Here is a 19,347-nt window from a genome sequence, read left to right on the forward strand (position 1 = left end):
TATGATTCCAGAAAATTATACTTAACTTGTAGCCAATAAAAATTTTCGAAAGAAGTCAAAACTGAAAATTTATGGAAAAAGCTAGCGTGGAAACTTTATGCCTCACTCCGCCGTTTTTTCAATACAGATTCGTAATCTATGATTTTTATAACACACAGACCGAAGAAATTACAGATTTTGTCCGACACTGTTTTATAGGAAAGCCCATATATGATAAATTAGTCCAGATACTCAGTCTGAAGAAAAAAGACGACGGGATGGTCACGGCTGGAACAGATTTGATCATAAGTCTACTTGATAAGGCAACAAGCAGGTTAAATCACATTAACATGAACAAAACAAGAGGGCCTCTACAACAGCCTGGACAAAAATACCTATGCCTGCTCCACAAGATCACTCAACTTACCAGAAATAGCAGCCAAACTCATTCAACTCAAACCCTGTCATCTTAGCACATACTGAACAATAAGGTCATAGATACACAAAAAAAGGCGGGATGGTCAACAGCAACTCAGGTCTTCTCAATGTGACCTGATCAGGTCCTAAACTTTAAACAACAAAACGCGTAAGTCTGCTGTCACGACTGACTTGGAAGTAAACAACCACTATATGAGCAAATAAGGGTGCAGATGTCTCGACATCGCCAACTCGAGTTACTAGAAATAGCAGTCAAATCTAACTCAAATCACACCGAATTGTCTTTAAATAAAAAGGACCACAATTCGATAATCCAGGTCCGAGATATACTCTGAAGGAATATAAAAAAGGTTATGCCCTCTCCGTCACGGTTGACTTGCACGGAGTAAACAACCACTGCAGGAGCCAACAAACGACGGATATATAAGTCTCGACATAAGATAGCCAGCAGCGGCATACCTACCCAACTGTATCTGCCCTACGACTTTGTTTCCTTACAACTTTCAGAAAAATACATATATCTTTAGTGAATGTTTCTACAAACACCTTACAAACGATGTAGATCACTATTATATTCAGAATTTGATGCGAAAAATATTTCGGAAGGGGCAGATCCAGAAGAGTTTTGGATAATTCACACGAATCAATTTTGTTTTGTCCTAGCCTTTCAGATAGTGTGGATTATAATTATATAGAAATTTAATGTTAAAAAAAAAAAATAATAATAATAATAATTAGCGGGCTGAGTGTACAGACACATACTGACATACAAAATGAGATTATTATAAGCGTCTGTGGTCAATTAACGTACTAGCAATACAAACAAAATTCGATTGTATTAATAAAGAGGAAGAATTCACTGGATAATTTATCAAGTCTTAATTACCATTAATTAATTTAAAAAAGAAACAAAAATTAACAGGCGTAGGTGGCGTGACTGTGTGGTAAGAAGTTTGTTTCTCAACCACATGGTTTTGCGTTCAGTCCCATTGCGTAGAGTCTTGGACAAGTGTCTCCTACTATATACTCGGGCCGCTTAAAGCCTTGTGAGTGGATTCTGTAGCCGGAAACTGAAAGAAGCCTGTCATAACAATGATGTGACGGGGGTGGGGTACAATTACGATTTTTTAATAAGATTTTGAGTTTGAGGAAAAAAATTTACGTGGTACCTTGAGCAAGTGTCTTCTATAGCCTCGGGCCTTGTGAGTGGATTTGGTAGACGGAAACTGAAAGAAGCCCGTCGTATGTGTGTGTGTATATATATATATATATATATATATATGCGTGTTTGTGTGTCTGTGTTTGTCCCCCTAGCATTGATTGACAACCGATACTGGTGTTTTTATGTCCTCGTTACCTAGCGGTTCGGCAAAAGAAACCGATAGAATAAGTACTGGGCTTACAAAAGAATAAGTCCCGGGGTCGAGTTGCTCGACTAAAGGCGGTGCTCCAGCATGGCCGCAGTCAAATGACTGAAACAAGTAAAAGAGTAAATGTTCACTACCTTACAAAAACTATATCAGCTAAGCAAATGTCCTTCTCCAAATGCATTTAAAACATTATTTCAGAATAATTATTGAGTAATTCCCCAGAATTACATTTGAAAACAGGCTCATATACATCAATATCCATCCTTAGATATCAGAAAGATCAGAAATGTATCAAAAACTTAAAACATGAAAGAGAATCATGGAAAAATGGTATATGATATGAAATTAACGAAACTCCATTAAGTCAAAAAGTTCGACTTTAAATATTCTCAAAAACTTTTTCACAATCTTCTGGAGTGGCTTTCTTTTCGGTATATATACGCAATATTCAATTAAAGAGAGAAATTATTGAAATTAGTCATGACTCATTTTACCCCATTTTAGGCATCGTTTTTGAAACTTGATAAATGATCAAATTAGATATAAGTGTGGAGAAAAAGTGACTTGAACTTCAAAAGAGAAAAGAATGTTGATTGTCAAACACCAAAAATTATCCAGATATTTTATTAACAACCTCAGTTACAATCGGGTTAAAGTTGAGAAGAAATTTCTTGAAAAAAAAGTACCTGTCACCTATGTTTCAAACTCTTAAATTCATGAATTTTTATTCCTAGAGTTACTGTAATAGTACAAAACAACGATGGCAAGCTTGCAATGTAATGATTTAAAACAGACAGGTAGAAATTAGAGAGAAATCAGAAATTACTAATTTTGCCCCAGTTACTAATTTTAATCACCCCCTCCCCCCATCATGTGTGTGTGTGTTTGTATCTGTGTTTGTCCTGCACTACCGCCTGACGATTGATGCTGGTTTGTTTACGTCCCCGTAACAGCCGTTCAGCAAAAGACCGATAAAATAAGTATCAGGCTTAAAAAAAATCAAATAAGTAGGTACTACTTGAGAACAGTGGTCCCGGTGCGCTCTTGCGCATCCGCGCCAGCTAGTCATGACTAGTCGATCCTTATTTTGTGTTATTTACTTTGTTTAAAAAAATTATTTACTTTGTGTTTTGGTATTTTATTTACTTTGTTTAACAAAAGTTATTTACTTTGTGTAAAAAAATCATTTATTTTGTGTTTTATTTACTTTGCGAGGGAGTCGTTGTAGGATCGACTACTTACGACAAGCTAGCGCGGATGCGCGACTACGCGTGTGCGCGCACCTGGACCACTGTTCGCTAGTAGTACCAAATAAGTATTGGGGTCGATTCGTTCGACTAAAATTCTTCAAGGCAGTGGTCCAGCACGACTGTAGTCTAATGAACGAAACGTAGTTTAATAATACAAAACAAAATAAGATAACCCCACTCCACGCACATTGTCACCTAGCTTCTCCAGAAAAACGTTTTATTTGACATTTTAGCTAGTCTGAAAGATTAACTCCCCTTGATTTCTCCCTCGTGCAATAATAATAATTCGAACGGCAACATCGAAATTCAGCCAATCAGCAATCGCCTTGATTCTGATTGGCTTAATTTGAAATTGTACCAAATACGAAAAATTTAAATCCAACAAGGCGAACTGGTCTTACTGTTATTGTACGTGTGTGTGATTGTTTGTTGAAAGTTATTTACTGTACGACAGTAGTGAAAAAATGGCACCCAAGAAAAATGGTAATCAGAATATTAAGGTGGCGGTACGATGCAGGTGAGTTGGATGTTTTGCCTTTTAAAAAATTGTCTTTATTTTCCCACTGTCATGTATTTCTCGCGAGCACTTTCTTATAATTTGTTTTTCGAGAAGGGAAAATAATGATAAGCATATGATTTTGGTTTACATAAGCTGTTGCGCATAATTTATACCTTCTAATACTATATTTATTGCTGCTTCTAATACTGTATTTATTATGTTCTTATATACACTGACATTTTGTTACTATACTTTGTCAATACCAGTTGCTATCATCAGTCTAACTCGAGTCGTGATAGCTATAACAAACTTACTCTTGACCATATATATTTCTTGAGGATATTCGTTAATTAACTTCATTTTAGTAAATCAACTTCTTCCTCAAACTACGTCAAGCACCCTTATATCTCCTCGAATTCAAACTTAACATGTATTTACAAACACACTCACACATAATAGCTAATTCTTGTTATTTGGATTCTTCGTTTTCGCCGGAATTGACAAACCTTTTGCAGCACATACTTCAAAATGATGGAAAGCCCTTTAATATAGAAAAATACTTTGAAAATCCTTAAGGTTTTTTTTAGATGTCATCACTCCTGTAGCATCACTACACTCCCATACGTTCACGACATCCCCCAAATTTTAAATGTTTATTTTAAACATCGCCCCCCTTCCTCCTAAAAAAACCAGTACTCACCACTAAAATGATTTTTTTGTTCGTTCGTTAATTTTTGCCTGAAGCATTCGGAATTCACATTTTAAACAAAGCAAACATTCTTACACCCCTCTTCACCATTTCTGTTTACATGATTTTACTTTTGCTTTAATCTTGCCATACTTTTTTTCTTTAAAAAAAATCTCTTTTCTTTACGACATAAAAATTAAATCAGGAGGGAAACAAACACTGTTTACACTTATTTACTCTGACAATTCCCATCAAATTTAATTATGCTATTTCTTTTTCAAAAATAAACGGAAATAAATATAAGATGCAGCTGTGACACACTTTTGCTATTTGATGGAGAAAATAGATGTTTTTTGGTTTCGTTAGTCTTGAATTAAAAAATATTTTCTACTCTTTAAACGACTGAAATTATTGTTGAATATTTCAAAATTCTAATTTCGGTTTTTCACGCACCAACTTACGTTTGATCGTTTTGCTTCTAATTGTGAAAGGTGCTATGAAGATAGGGCTTAGGAATTTAAATTTTAAATGTGAATACCAAATATTTCGGAATGTGGAATATAATATATTGACTAAAACTGAGGAAAAGAAAAGGGGAAAATCATTTGAAAAATCGGCAACATCGCCGAAAAATCTTAGCAAAAAAAGGAGAAAATCCATCTTTGGTGGGTGAGCTATTCCGAAACTCCATCTATATGAACTTGTGGTTTATATAGATACTTGTGCTTTGTGGTTGAAAATAAAGGGGAAGTGTTACCTTGAGTGATCAAGGTGTTCGCTTTGCAACCACGTGATTAGGGGTTCGATACTACTACTACTTATCGCCAAGTATCCTCTGTCATAGCCACTACTTAACTAATACTTTATAGGTGGAGTTCACTTGAGGAAATATAACCGTTGTACTTTTTTTTTCTAAATGCCAATCCGAATTACATTCTTGTGGCTAAATGTATACACCCAAATTAAGAAATATAGCTTTTTAGAACGAAATTTAACAATCTGCTTCTGTTACATATAATTTTGTTTACAAATTTCAAACCGATAAAAATACTGGTACTTGTTTCGAAGAATCAAGAAAACTGGCATGGTTATGACCTATCAGGCGTGAATTTAAATAAAATAAATGTAAAATGTTAGTTTGGAAAGACTGAGAAAAAAATTGCTTATAAAGACAATTCATTCTGCTTATTCATTTGAAAGAACTTTTACATCCAAAGATTTTTACCAGAACTAGAGAAGTTTCAGGTGTGGAAACAAGGTCTAAAATTGAAGGGCCTTAGAGTTAACCTAGCAAAAACCAATCTTAGTAAGTTGGAAAGCAGACAAACCAGAAATCCCATCAGATAGATGGCCCTGCTCAATCTGGATGCATAAGAGGCGCAGTAATATCAGAGAGAGGTTAACTGGGAAAATAGGTCCTGTGTGTGGAAGTGCACAGGTACAATAAATACTAAAAATGTACAGAAAATAGATTCTAACAAATGCCAGTGGGGTAAGCTAGAGGTGGTTGATAGCTTCCGTTTTCTAGGTGATCAAGTCAGTAGCAGTGGTGGATGTTCCGAGAGTGTAGCTGTAAGAATAAGAATAGGCTGGGCAAAGTTCAGAGAGCTCCTACCTCTGTTGGTGACACAGAGCCTCTCCCTTGGAGTGAAAGGCAGACTGTATGATGCCTGTGTGTGAACAGCTGTGAAACATGGGTTGTGATTACTGAGTACATGTGTAAGTTGGAAAGAAATGAAGCTAGCATGCTTCGCTGGATGTGCAATGTCAGTGTGCATGTATGCTTGAGTGTAAGAGTCTTGAGAAAAGTTGGGTATAGGAGGCATCAGATGTGGTGCACAAGAGAGATAACTGCACTGGTATAGTCATGTGATGCACATGGATGAGGACAGCTGTATAAAGAAGTACTGATCACTAACTGTGGAGGTAGTCTGAGGAAAAGGTAGACATGGGATGAGGTGGTGAAGTATGATCTTCAAATGTTGGGCCTCATGGAGGCAGTGACTAGTGACTGAGACTTTTGGCAATCTGCTGTGCTTGAGAAGACTTTTCAAGTTAATTGAAATAGTAGTTGTGATCAGTGCTGGTGTCACATACCTGATACCCATGTCAGTGGCACATAAAAAGCACCTGTTGACCATTGGACCACACGAAGACAATGTGGTTGTTGCTAGTGGAATACAATTGGCAGTGGCACATAAAAAGCACCTTTTAAGTGTTGGGCTTCATGGAGGTAATGTGGCTGATGCCAGTGCCGCATAACTGGCACTTGTGCCAGTCGTCATCATCATCATCATCGTTTAGCGTCCGTTTTCCATGCTAGCATGGGTTGGACGGTTCTACTGGGGTCTGTGAAGCCAGAAGGCTTCATCAGGCCCAGTCAAATCTGGCAATGTTTCTACGGCTGGATGCCCTTCCTAACGCCAACCACTCCGAGAGTGTAGTGGGTGCTTTTTACGTGCCACCCGCACAGGTGCCAGACAGAGCTGGCAAACGGCCACGAACGGATGGTGCTTTTTATGTGCCACCGTCACGAGGGCCAGGACGTGTAAAAAGCATCTTTTGAGCATTGGGCCTCATGGAGGCAATGACAAATGACTGAGACCATTGGCAATATGCCGTGCTTAAAAAAACCCATCAAGCCAAGTGAAATTATAGTCGTGGCAGATACTGGTGTCATGCAAGTGCACCCATTACACTCTAGGAGCGGTTGGCGTTAGGAAGGACATCCAGCTGTAGAAACCATGCCAAATCAGACTGGAGTCTGGTGCATCTGCTCAGCTTAACATCCTTGGTCAAACTGTCCAACCTATGCTAGCATGGACAGCGGACATTAAAAGATGATGATGATGTAATCCATGCCACATATGTAGCCAAATGCCCTTACATACCACGCTATTTTCTAGTTAACAATTTGGTTTGTTTTTATTTATAAAGCCCTTCTTTTGTGTGATTCTTTTAGGAACCCTAAAGAGTTGATTGATGTAGAGTGCTGAAAACTTTTTCTTAAATCATTAAGATCTAATTTAGTCTTTAAAAGCTTAAGAACTGTTGGATAGTTGGTGGTGAAGGGATATGAGCATGACGACTGCAGAGATGCTATGACATGCATTATGTATATGTGTGGGGGGCTGTGATTTTGGGTTCAATCCTGTTATGTGACGCCTTGGGTAAATGTCTTTACTCTAGACTCTGGCCAACCAAAGCTTTCTGAATGTATTTGGTAGATGGAGCTTTCTGAGTGTATTTGGTAGATGGAAACTGAAAGCAGCCCATCACATACATGTGTTTCTGTTTCCTTCTCTTGGTAGTTGTAGTTGTAAATGTGCATTGCTGTTGTATAATTACAATCTTCCACGAAAACATGTCCGGCTTTGGAAACTGGTGATGATTAGCGTGAAGGGCATGACTTTAAGGAAATCTGTCTCGACAAATTCTGTCTAACTCATGCAAGCATGGAAAAGTATATGTTAAAATGATATGAATGTTTGATGGGCCCATGCAGTCTGTCAAATTTCACTCACAAGGCATTGGACAATCTAAGGCTATAGTAGAAGAAATTTGATGATGTTGGGCATTGGGATCGAACTCAGACACAAGGGATTGCCAAATAAACTTTTTAGCTACTTGCACAATGTTTGAACTTTTTTAAATAATATATTTGTATAGTTGACATTTCAATGCAGAGAGGCTGTGCAGCCTTTAAATTCTTGCATATAAATGACTAAACTTTTTATATTTTTTTTTATTTAAGTGGTTTAATGGCTGTGAGGTTACAAATCCCTGTATTAAAGTGATCTATATTAAAACTGCCATGCTAATTTGTATTTCCAACATCAGCTTAATGACAGTTATTTTAATAAATTTCTCATTATTTTTCTAATTAGCCGAAATTAAAGCAATGTATTTCAACAGAAATATGGTAATAAAATAATTAAGATGATAGGCTTTGATTTTAGATTTGGTTGTTATTTCTAGTAGGTCTATATGAGCTTCCTAAGTGCAGTACTTAATTAGTTTAAAGTGTTGGGCTGCTGACAAACATTGCTGCAAGTGTAACTAAGTTGTGTCCTTATGCAAGGCACAACCTCAAGTTGGTCTCGTTTTTCTGACATGAAAAGAAATAAATCTACTCTTTGTGTCAGACTTGAATGGTTAGCAGTAGGAAAGGCAACCAACTGCAATTGGCATGATAAATTTGGTGATGTGATCTAATTGATGAATATAGAGGATGTGTAAAGGCTGCAGAACACGTTGGTACCATGAAACAGGGTTGCCTTGAACAGTTTTAGACTTCTTATTGCAATAATTTTGTAACCATTTTTGCAATCTTAACTAAATTTGACTATGTTGGGAGCTCTAAATAGATAAACTGATATATGAAAAAAAAAAAAGAAAATTGCAGTCAATATTTGATTATATATTTTTTTTTATAATTGTCACTGTTCAAAGTAACTCCTGATTTGGGGGTCACTTTAGGTGGTAGTTCTCTCTGCCAACTGGTATAATTCTGACCAAGTATGACCAGATATGCTACAGTATATCCCCCCCCCCCCCAAAAAAAAATATAATGGCAGGAATGTCTTTACTCAGGCACATGTCTGCTTGGTCAGGACTGGTATGAGCTAAACATGATTATGATTTCAAAATCTTTATAATTCTATAAACTCTTTGGTAGTGTCTCTGCACAAAGAAGACATTTAACTGTTTAGCATTTGTAAATGTAAAGCTTATTCATATTGTTTAGAATTAATCATATATTGTCTCATAGCTTTCAGATTTTGATGATGTGATTGTCTATTTTTAAAATGACATTGTAGAGTAAGTGTGAGAGGTTAGATCAGGCCACTTTGAATATAAAATAGGAAGTATATTTGGGCCAGATGCGGCCGGTTTAAATGCTAAAGGGTTAATTTTACTGTTTGACTCTCATCTTGCTTGTATGTGAAGAAGGTTCTATATTCATCTTTAGAATGAATGGTTTGTCATAAGAAGTGGATCTGTTTGGGAAAACAATTGCTTCAATATGAAAATGTTCAAGCAAAGACAAAGCATATTATTGGCTCAGGAGCGGCTGTGTGGCAAGTATCTTGCTTACCAACCACATGGTTCTGGGTTCAGTCCCACTGCGTGGCACCTTGGACAAGTGTCTTCTAGTATAGCATCAGGCCGACCAAAGCCTTGTGAGTGGATTTGGTAGTCGGAAACTGAAAGAAACCTGTTGTGTGTGTTTATGTCTGTGTTTGCCCCCCAACCCCCTCATCACTTGACAACCGATGGTGTTGTGTTTATGTCCCTGTAACTTAGCGGTTCGGCAAAGGAAACCAATAGAATAAGTATAAGGCTTATAAAGAATAAGTCCTGGGGTCGATTTGCTCGACTAAAGGCGGTGCTCCAGCATGGCCGCAGTCAAATGACTGGAGCAAGTAAAAGAGTAACTACTTATGAATGTGATATATGGAGCAAGGGATCCAAATGGAACTGGATTAGTTGCTGTCGTTTAGCCCTTGGTCAGCCTTCATCCAACAGATCAGACCTATGATTACAGGTGTTCAAGTTAATTGTTTTCTTAATATTGTTCAGACCTAGTGTGCCTTGAAATACATCATCTAAATGTGCTGTTTTTAAGATGGTTGTGCATGATTTGAGGAAGATTTTTGTTATTATTTCTAGGAGGAAGTGTGACCACCACCACTGACCCTATTATTGACTGGGGATTGAATTTATTATTTTTTTTTTTTTTACAGGTGGTTTATAACATTTGTTATATATTTCAATGCTGCTGTTAGGAAAATGGATTTTGTCTTGCACCACTTTTAGATGCTGAAATAAATAAATAGATAAATTGTCTTTTCTCTCTCTCTCTCTGTCAGGCCTTTGACATCACAAGAAAAAAAGTCTGGTTCACATGCTGTTGTGAACATTTCTCCGGAAAAAAAAGAAGTGAGCGTGCGCGAAAAGATGGGCATAGTAACGCAGATGAAAACATTTGGATTTGACTATGTATTTCCTCCGGATGCCAAGCAGATCGACATATACAAAGCAGTGGTTATCCCAATTATTGACGAGGTGCTGCTTGGTTACAATTGTACCATTTTTGCGTAAGTAATTTTTGGTAAATTTTTACTATGCACCCATCTTATTTTGAAGGTGAGGGTTTACCTAAAGAACAAGTGATTTCTGATGGTCAGATTTGTTCAAAAACCATAAAAAATATATAAATTTCATCTTCTAAATGAAATTAAAAGATTTTTGTTTCTATTACAGTGGATTCAAAGTGAAATCAGTGTAATAGTAAAAACTTCACTTTTTATTTTATTTTCCCTTGCACTTAAATTTTTTTAGAATTCAGTATATTTTTAATCCACCCCATTTTTTTTTTTTTACTGAGGTTTTTTTTTTTTTTTGCATATATTGTTTTGCTTTTAGGTTCTAGTTTCATTTTTGCCTTGGAAATGTTATGTAACAGATGAGGCTTGTGTTGGAATTTAGGGAATCAAATTCACAAACATTGTTTGTAATGTAGTGGGTGGGAGCATTGGAAATGCTGGCAGTAACCCTTTAGCCTTCATGTTGCTCTGTCAAAAGCAATACTTATTTTAATTAATCATGCATTATCTTATAACTTTGAGATTTGTAGGGTAGGTGTGAGAGACCAGATCTGGCTAGTCTGATTATACAGCACATAAAAATTGGGCCAGATATGGCTAATTTAAATGTTAAATGATTAATGGTTTATACGTTCATTCACAACTTGAACTAAGGTATATTAATGCCAAATCCTCCTCTCATCATTCTTGTGAAACCCTCCAGGCTCTGGACTAATTGCTATGATCAATTCTTTTGTCCAGAATATTGGCCCTCTGGAATTTCCTCCCTGTTCATATCTTTCTTGCAGATGTTAGGAATGGTAATGTCATCATTCTCACTGGTCTAAGAGGGCCTCCAAAGGCCATGGACACAACCCCTTTTTCAAGGTCTCTGCAAGTAAAAAACACAAAACAAAACTGAGGAATGCATTGTATACATAAAAAGAAAAACAATCTTGACAGTTTATTAGATTCTAGGACTAATCTCGAGAGCATTTAGCAAGTTTGACGGAATTTTTCTGGTGAGACTTTTAAGAATGGTGTTTCTAACAAAATGCACTGATTTTGAAAATAATCATGTGCTTAGAATGGTTTAGTAAAACGACTTAGCTATCAAGCTGGTTTTTAGAACATAGCTTAGCGAAAGGTTGAAAGGGTCTTAATATAATAAAATACGACAGGTTTTAATTTAACCATTTAGCATATCTGGCCCAAATATTCTACCTGGTTATAATTTCAAACCATCTAGATTTGGCCTCATGCCTACCCTACAGTGTCATTCTAAAAATAATCCATCATCAGATTCCCAAAGCTACATGATAATATATGAATAATTTCAAAATTGCATTTGACAACAGAATAATCTGAAAGCAAAAGGGTTAAAATAATTTTTTGTGTTGGGCCTCATGCAGGCAATGACAAGCAACTGAGACCTTTGGCGATATATCGTCGTGCTTGAGAAGACCTGTCAAGCCAAGTGAGATTGTGGTCGTGGATGATGCCGGTGTTGCATAACTGGCCTGTTAAAAGCACCCTTGAAACGTTGGGCGATACGCTGTGCTCGTGAAGCCCTGTCAAGCTGAGTGAAACCACAGTTGTGGCCGATGCCAGTTCTGGTGGTATGTAAAAAGCACCATTCATGTGTTTGGCCTTATAGCGAGTGACAGGTGACCGAGACCTTTGGTGAAATACTATGCTTGTGCAGACCTCTCAAGCCAAGTGAGACCGTAGTTGTGGCCAATGTTGGTGTCCGGTCAATGGCATATAAAAAGCACCCACTACACTCTTGGTATGGGTGGCATTAGGAAGGACATCCAGCTATAGAAACCTTGCCAAATCAGATCGGAACCTGGTGCAACTCCCTGGCTTAGCAGTTTTCAGTCAAACTGTCCAATCCATGCCAGCATGGAAAACACGTTAAATGATGATGATGACAGGACCGGAAGCATGTTGGTCTTGAAAGAAATGAAATTGCAGTAGTTTGTTTAAATGACTTTTGCCAGCTTTCAAGGAACAGTATAATGAATTCAGTTTACATTTTGTAGCTATGGACAAACAGGGACGGGAAAGACCTTCACAATGGAAGGCGAGCGGAGTGAAGATGTGAACTGTAGTTGGGAAGATGATCCGCTGGCTGGTGTCATTCCAAGAAGTATGAATCACATTTTTGATGAGTTGAAGAAGCAGGTTAGTGTCCATCAATTATATTAGTTTGTGTTGTTTTTGTTGTTTACAACCACCAGTCGCGATCAGGCAGGTCAGGTTGTGATTCTTTTTTTAACTAGATTTAGTTTATCTAGGATTACATCATCAAATGTTTTTAAGGCAGTACGCTGTGTTCTAATAGCAATTTGGCTGCTATTTCTTGTCATTCAGGTACAAATTAATTTTTTCTATCACCATCAGAACTGTTCATGTCTAGACCACTCATGTGGTTTTTAATTTTGCTTATATTTTTGCTAAATTAAAATGAAATTATTTGGAATTTTTTTAGTTTAGATGATTTGAAATCTAAAGTGTTTATCATAGAAGCAAGGACAGTGTTGGTGGATTGGTATAAAAAAAGATTAAAACATCAGCAACAGAGCTGGCATTGATGTATTTTGTATCATAGAGTAAATAAAAATATTGTCCATAGTCAAAGTATGATGTAAATTAATTGCAAGGCAGTGGTCAAGCATGGCTGCAGTCCAGGGACTAAAACAAATGAAGGCTGTTTTTTTAACTGTCATTTATACTTTTTGTTTTCGTGTTTTAGGATGTTGAATTTTCCATCCGAGTTTCTTTTATTGAATTGTACAATGAAGAATTATTTGATCTACTGGGGAATACTAGTAACTTAAGGATGTTTGAAGACCCAAAACGAGTAAGAAAACTTTTTTCTATTTTTCTATGAAACTTTTTCTAAATTTTTTTTTTCAGAGATATTTATATCATTACTTTATCAAATTATTTCCGCATAACGTAAATAATTTAATATGACAATGACTATAAGATATACTTGATGTATGAAATATCTGGATGGAAAATTTATTGAAATGTATCAACTTACATTATTTACATCTTGTTTATTGTTAACACAACATTTTGGCTGATATACCCTCCAGCCTTCATCAGGTGTCTTGAGGAACTTTCGAACCTGGGTTCTCATTCCCAAGGTATTTTTTGATGTCATTATTATTATTATCATCATCATTCAGGTCACTGCCTGGAATCAAACTCGGAATCTTGGGGTTAGTAGCCTGCGCTATGGGCATATGGTGTAGTGGTTAAGAGCACCGGCTACTAATCCCAAGATTCCGAGTTCAATTCCAGGCACTGACCTGAATAATAATAATAGTAACATCAAAAAGTACCTTAGGAATGAGAACCCAGGGCCAAAATTTCCCCAAGACACCTGATGAAGGCTGGAGGATATATCAGCTGAAACATTGTGTTAACAACAAACAAGATGGGGACAAATATCCATCAAATGTAAAGAATGTACATAATTCCTCATCTTTTCAATATAGAACTGCATCAACTTACATAGATTTGTGTAAAATTGATTGAAATGTTTGAAGAATTTGTGTTAAAATATGAGATTAGCTTTTGAAATTTGAGTTAATTTCTGTATTTCACTTTTTTATTTGATCTAAAATTAATCATTTATCTTGTTTAAACTCAAAGTTTTGAACTATTGCCTAAGAAGAGGCTTAGGAATCAACAATATGATGTTAACAACATACAATTCTTGTATGTTCAAATTCCATGGGTAGCTTTTGACTTTTTCCATCCAAATGGTTTTTTTTAACCTGATATTTACTCACTGTTGTTTATAGCTTTATTTGCTTCAAGATCTACCATTCCAAAAAAGAATTATTTCATGTTCTCTGAAATTTTTTTTGTGACATCAATAATTTAAAAAAATGTTTTTATGTCGTTATTAAGTTAAACTGTCATATGTCCAAATCTGGTCTAATGCATTTTTTTTTTCAATGTTTATTTCTGCTTACAATAGCCGGTTCTTTTGGTCAAACTATCATATCTCCAGCTGTTTCAGATGCCGAGATATCAAAAATTGTCAAAGTGTAGTGCAACGGTTTTGCTATGGAATGGTGAAACTATTTTTTCATTTTCTGAAAAAGCAACGTTTTTGGACTTATGACACTTTTGCATAATAGCAACAATGTGCAGTCATTTCCCCTGTAAGACCACTTGAAATGCTGAAATCCCTTCGGTTGTTGGGTGGAGTGGAGTTCTAGAGTTGATGCTTCAGTGTGAAGGGTGTTTTGATGCATAGGTAAATGTAGAGAAGAGACGGTTGGAAGGAGTGAACGAGATATTGTAAAAGTATTGAAGGTAAAAGGAACTGGTTTTCATGGATGGAAATGACATGCACACAGATATTTGTTGAAACCTATAATCATTTATATTTAGTTTCTTAATAAGCATTTGACTTCCTTTTTCTAGCAAGGGTCTCTTATTATCCATGGAATGGAAGAAATTACAGTCAACTTCAAAGACGAGATTTATCAAGTTCTTGAGCGTGGAGCCTCTCGCAGACAGACTGCTTCTACTTTGATGAATGCTACTTCCAGGTGAGACTTGAGAAGGCGTTGCACACTTCATTTTATCATTATTAAGGCGGTGAGCTGGCAGAATCGTTAACATGCTGGGCAAAATGCCTTGCGGCACTTTGTCCGTTTTTACGTTCTGAGTTGAAATTCTACCATGGTTGACTTTGCCTTTCATCCTTTCTGGGTCAATAAAATAAATACCAATTGTGTACTGGGGTCGATGTTATTGTCTATTCCCCTTCCCCAAATTTCAGGCCTTGTGCCTATAATAGAAAGGATCATCATCATCATTATTATTTTTTTTTTTATGATATACGCTGTATTTCTGCGGTGAGCTGGCAAAATTGTTAGCATGCTGGGCAAAATGCCTTGCGGCACTTTGTCCATCTTTACGTTCTCGGTTCAAATTCCACCAAGGTTGACTTTGCCTTTCATCTTTTCGGGGTCAATAAAATAATGACCTGTTGTGTACTGGGGTCGATGTAATTGACTATCCCCTTTCCCCAAATTTCAGGCCTTGTGCCTATAATAGAAAGGATTATCGTCATTATTATTATTATTTTTGTTTTTGATGATATACGCTGTATTTCTATCTGAGGAATGCACCGGTTGGAATTGAACAAATGTTTCTAATTCATTTATCTTTGATTTCAGTCGTTCCCATTCAGTGTTTAGTGTGACCATCCATACAAAAGATACAACAATAACCGGTGAAGAGTTGTTAAAGACAGGCAAACTGTATTTGGTAAGTGTGCTGTTTCTGATCAGATGGCATTTGTCTCGGTTTTTTTTAATTAAAAAAATTTTTTTTTTTTAACTTTTATTAACCCTTTTGATACCAAACTAAATTCTTTGTTATATTTAAAATAATTGAAGGAGACACAGAGTATCTCAACAGAAATATGGTAACAAACCGGTTAAAATATATGATAGAGAAACTATTCCTAACCCTTTTGATTCCAAACCGATTCTGGCTCTGTAGTACAAAGGTCTTGTTTTCATAAGTTTTGAATTAAAATCTTCCACTAAACGTTAGTCACAATTTATGTTCCTAACACTAGCTTAATGATTTATTTTACTAAATTCTTTGTTTTGTTTAAAATTAATTGAAAGAAACACAGAGCATCTCAAAATAAAAACGGTAATGAAAGGGTTAAGGACAGTTGCCATTTCTCACTCTTGTGAGTGGGAGTGTCACAGCTCACCTCCATTTCTCCAACCTACACAATGTAGAGAATATGACATAGCATTCTCACACTCTGACCTTACCTGATAAGCAAGGTGTGAAACAACAAGGTGAGCATAAAGGAGCTTTTCATTAAAAGATGACATTGCACATAAGCAGGGTCAAGTCTCATTCCGTAATTGCTTACCAACAGTGGAGATAAAAATCGTAATAGCATGCTGTGATCAGTTCTGGGGTATATTTTTTTAATGTTTTCTGAGTTAAATCAATCCTATCAGCCCTATTATATTTTCTTTTCCATAACATGATGATTATTTTACTGATTTACAGTTTTAGGTGGACTTAATCACACATAAGCATGGACACAGTTACACACACATTTGCCTGTCTGTATATGTTATATATTTCGCAGAGTGCCACAATGGCTCTGAAGTGTACTTGGTCTATACTGGTCTCATGGTTATAGGTTCAAAATTTTGTCTTTCAGCAAGGCAAGACACATTGGCTTTTGTTTGCTCCAGAAATACGTATTGAACTTAAGTACTAATTCTTTTTGTTCTTAAAAATTCAGGTTGATCTGGCCGGCAGCGAAAACATAGGACGTTCTGGAGCTGTAGACAAACGTGCTCGGGAAGCAGGTAAAATTATAAAATTAATTTAATCCTTATGACCTTTTGGTACCAACACCTTCCTCAGGCTACCTCTTCTCTGATATTGATTTCCTGTTTAAAGCAATCTAAATTAAAACTTTCTGTTAAGATCTCATGTTCCAAACATTTTAATAATAGCAAAGTTATTTTATTAAATCTTTCATTATTTTCAAGATTGACACAATGATGGTGTATTATAACAGAAATATATTATCAAAATATATTTTCTTCCCCAGGTAACATCAACCAGAGTCTGTTAACCCTTGGACGAGTCATTACTGCCCTTGTAGAACATGCTCCTCATGTTCCTTACAGGTAAGGATTTTTGTTTTTGTTTTTTTTTTGTTCAAGTAATTTTCTAATCAAACTTGACTCTACCTGTTATTAATTAGTTGCCCTATTTATTCATTTAGATTTAAGAGTTGCTAGGAACACATTGTTAATGGTCTTGTTTCACAATATGACAAAGTATGATTTACTGTTTCACATTCCACCCTCTTCATCTGAACATGGAATGGGACTTAAAAAGAAAAGGTTTTGTTAGTTCTGGACTTGTTATTGACAACAATAGTTAATTAACTTGTCACAGCAGTCATTTATTCCTCTGAACAAGCTACATAACTCTTCGCGTTCCAATATTTCTGACCTATAATAATACACTTGAGAGACTAGCATTAGGAAAGGCATGTGACTGAAAAACAGAAAAAAATTTCTGTAGCAGAATGTGCAATGGCCACTTTACCTATGGCATGGTTGTGAAATAGAAATTATTCAAATATCTAAATGAGGCTGCAATTTTTCAGTCTATTAACCAAATTTTAAAATAGTAAATCTATGCTATTCACTGATTAATTTGACTACTGCCCATCATAAGGTGTTGTTTTATCCCTAGATATATACATAGTTCCTTGTTCAGTACATAGAGAAATAAAGTACATGACTGGACTGCAGACCAATTGAAATGTGTAGTTGTAAATATCGAGATGTCTTCATCTCTGAGGATGAGATTAATATCCAAACAATAACAACCAGGTATTATTCTCCCACTCCATTTTGAATGCTTAAACTGTTGTCATGTAGGCAGACTGAGTTGAATGGAGTTAGGTACTTTATTCCAGAGCACTGTACAATGGTTCTCTTACTCCAACACCATAGATTAGCTAACAGGAAGACACGGTGCCCATTGACACTGGTGAAAGAGTAGATACAATGTCAGAGAAAGATTATGCAGAGATTACCAGCCAAAATTATTGGTTGTTCATAATCTGTCAACTATAGTTATATATGTATGTCAGGTAGTGAGACCTAGTTTTTAAATAGGTATTATGTGATGTTAGATTTTCAATGTTAAGATGAAATCCCTTATTGGGTGTCAACTGGAAAGTGATGGTTCCATCATCATCATCGTTTAACGTCCGCTTTCCATGCTAGCATGGGTTGGACGATTTGACTGAGGACTGGCAAACCAGATGGCTGCACCAGGCTCCAATTTTGATCTGACAGAGTTTCTACAGCTGGATGTCCTTCCTAACGCCAGCCACTCCTAGAGTGTAGTGGGTGCTTTTACATGCCACCGACACGAGGGCCAGTCAGGTGGTACTGGCAATGGTTAATACAAAACAGAAATAGATGCAGGCATGGGTGTATGTTTAAGGTGTTTGTTTCCCAACCACATGGGTTCTGTTTCAGTCCCACTGTGCTACACCTTGGTCTTGGAAACAAGGCAAAAAACCCTTTGTGTGCATATGTCTGTTTACATTTTTAATTGCTTGTATGGAAGTGTGACATGTGGTGGTGGTGTTTGTTTTTCTGATCTGTAAATCATCTGGGCACTTGACGTTTTGAAGCCCTATGGAGTATAGAGATCTTTTACTTGAAAATCTGGAAAAGGTTAGTGTAATGAAGGGCATACTCATCCAACCCATGTAACCATGAAAAAAAAACAGATGTAAAACAAAGTTTGTATTCATACAAGAAATGACATTTACATGTGCATGCTAACACACGCATACAATAACAATTACAATAATATTTGTAGAAGCTTATTTATTTTTCTCTATTCTCTTCCAGAGAGAGCAAACTAACAAGACTGCTGCAAGATTCTTTGGGGGGTAAAACAAAAACGTGCATCATAGCTACTATAGCACCGTCCCTCTGTAACGTTGAGGTAAGTTATTCCTTTTTCAGTTTCACTGTTAATGTGTGTGTGTATATAAATATATATATATATAATACAAATAAGAAAATGGAGAAACAGATATTATAATGTTGGATTATTCATTTTACAAATGAGAACATCAAAAGCATACAAAAATATTATATAAATCAAGAGATAAGATAATGATACAAATACAGATTTTAAAAGTCATAGTATAAATTAATGAAGTCCTAAAAATTACTTCTTACAGCTGTTTCAGCCTATGGTCAAAAGTAAATCTAATTTTCATTGCCTATAGATGTCAACATACTAAGGTTGTAGATATATATATATATATATATGTGCATGCTGTTTCTTAATAAGCATGATTCTTTTCTTTCTCTAAAATAAAAAAAATCTTTAGTTTCTCTTACCTGTTTTAGCTTGTCATTTGTGGCCTTGCTGGGGCATATTTCATTATCTTTAATTTGTTTTTTCTCAG

The 19,347-nt window shown here is 36.1% G+C and overlaps 1 protein-coding gene across 2 annotated transcripts in view; it reads left to right on the plus strand.

The window, feature by feature from the left end:
* The first annotated feature begins 3,397 nt into the window (after positions 1–3,397).
* LOC115219111 (kinesin-like protein KIF11-B) overlaps positions 3,398–19,347 on the plus strand; it is a 49,803-nt gene continuing 33,853 nt past the window's right edge. For both annotated transcript variants that reach the window (XM_029789185.2, XM_029789186.2), the window contains exons 1-9: positions 3,398–3,554; positions 10,098–10,325; positions 12,359–12,500; positions 13,072–13,179; positions 14,766–14,893; positions 15,527–15,617; positions 16,630–16,696; positions 16,945–17,023; positions 18,779–18,875. In XM_029789185.2, the coding sequence (XP_029645045.1) occupies positions 3,502–3,554; positions 10,098–10,325; positions 12,359–12,500; positions 13,072–13,179; positions 14,766–14,893; positions 15,527–15,617; positions 16,630–16,696; positions 16,945–17,023; positions 18,779–18,875 (993 nt within the window). In that variant the 5' untranslated portion in view covers positions 3,398–3,501. The remainder of the gene's footprint in view (positions 3,555–10,097; positions 10,326–12,358; positions 12,501–13,071; positions 13,180–14,765; positions 14,894–15,526; positions 15,618–16,629; positions 16,697–16,944; positions 17,024–18,778; positions 18,876–19,347) is intronic.

This window comes from Octopus sinensis, linkage group LG14 (assembly GCF_006345805.1).
Source record: "Octopus sinensis linkage group LG14, ASM634580v1, whole genome shotgun sequence".
NCBI classification, from domain to species: Eukaryota; Metazoa; Mollusca; class Cephalopoda; order Octopoda; family Octopodidae; genus Octopus; species Octopus sinensis.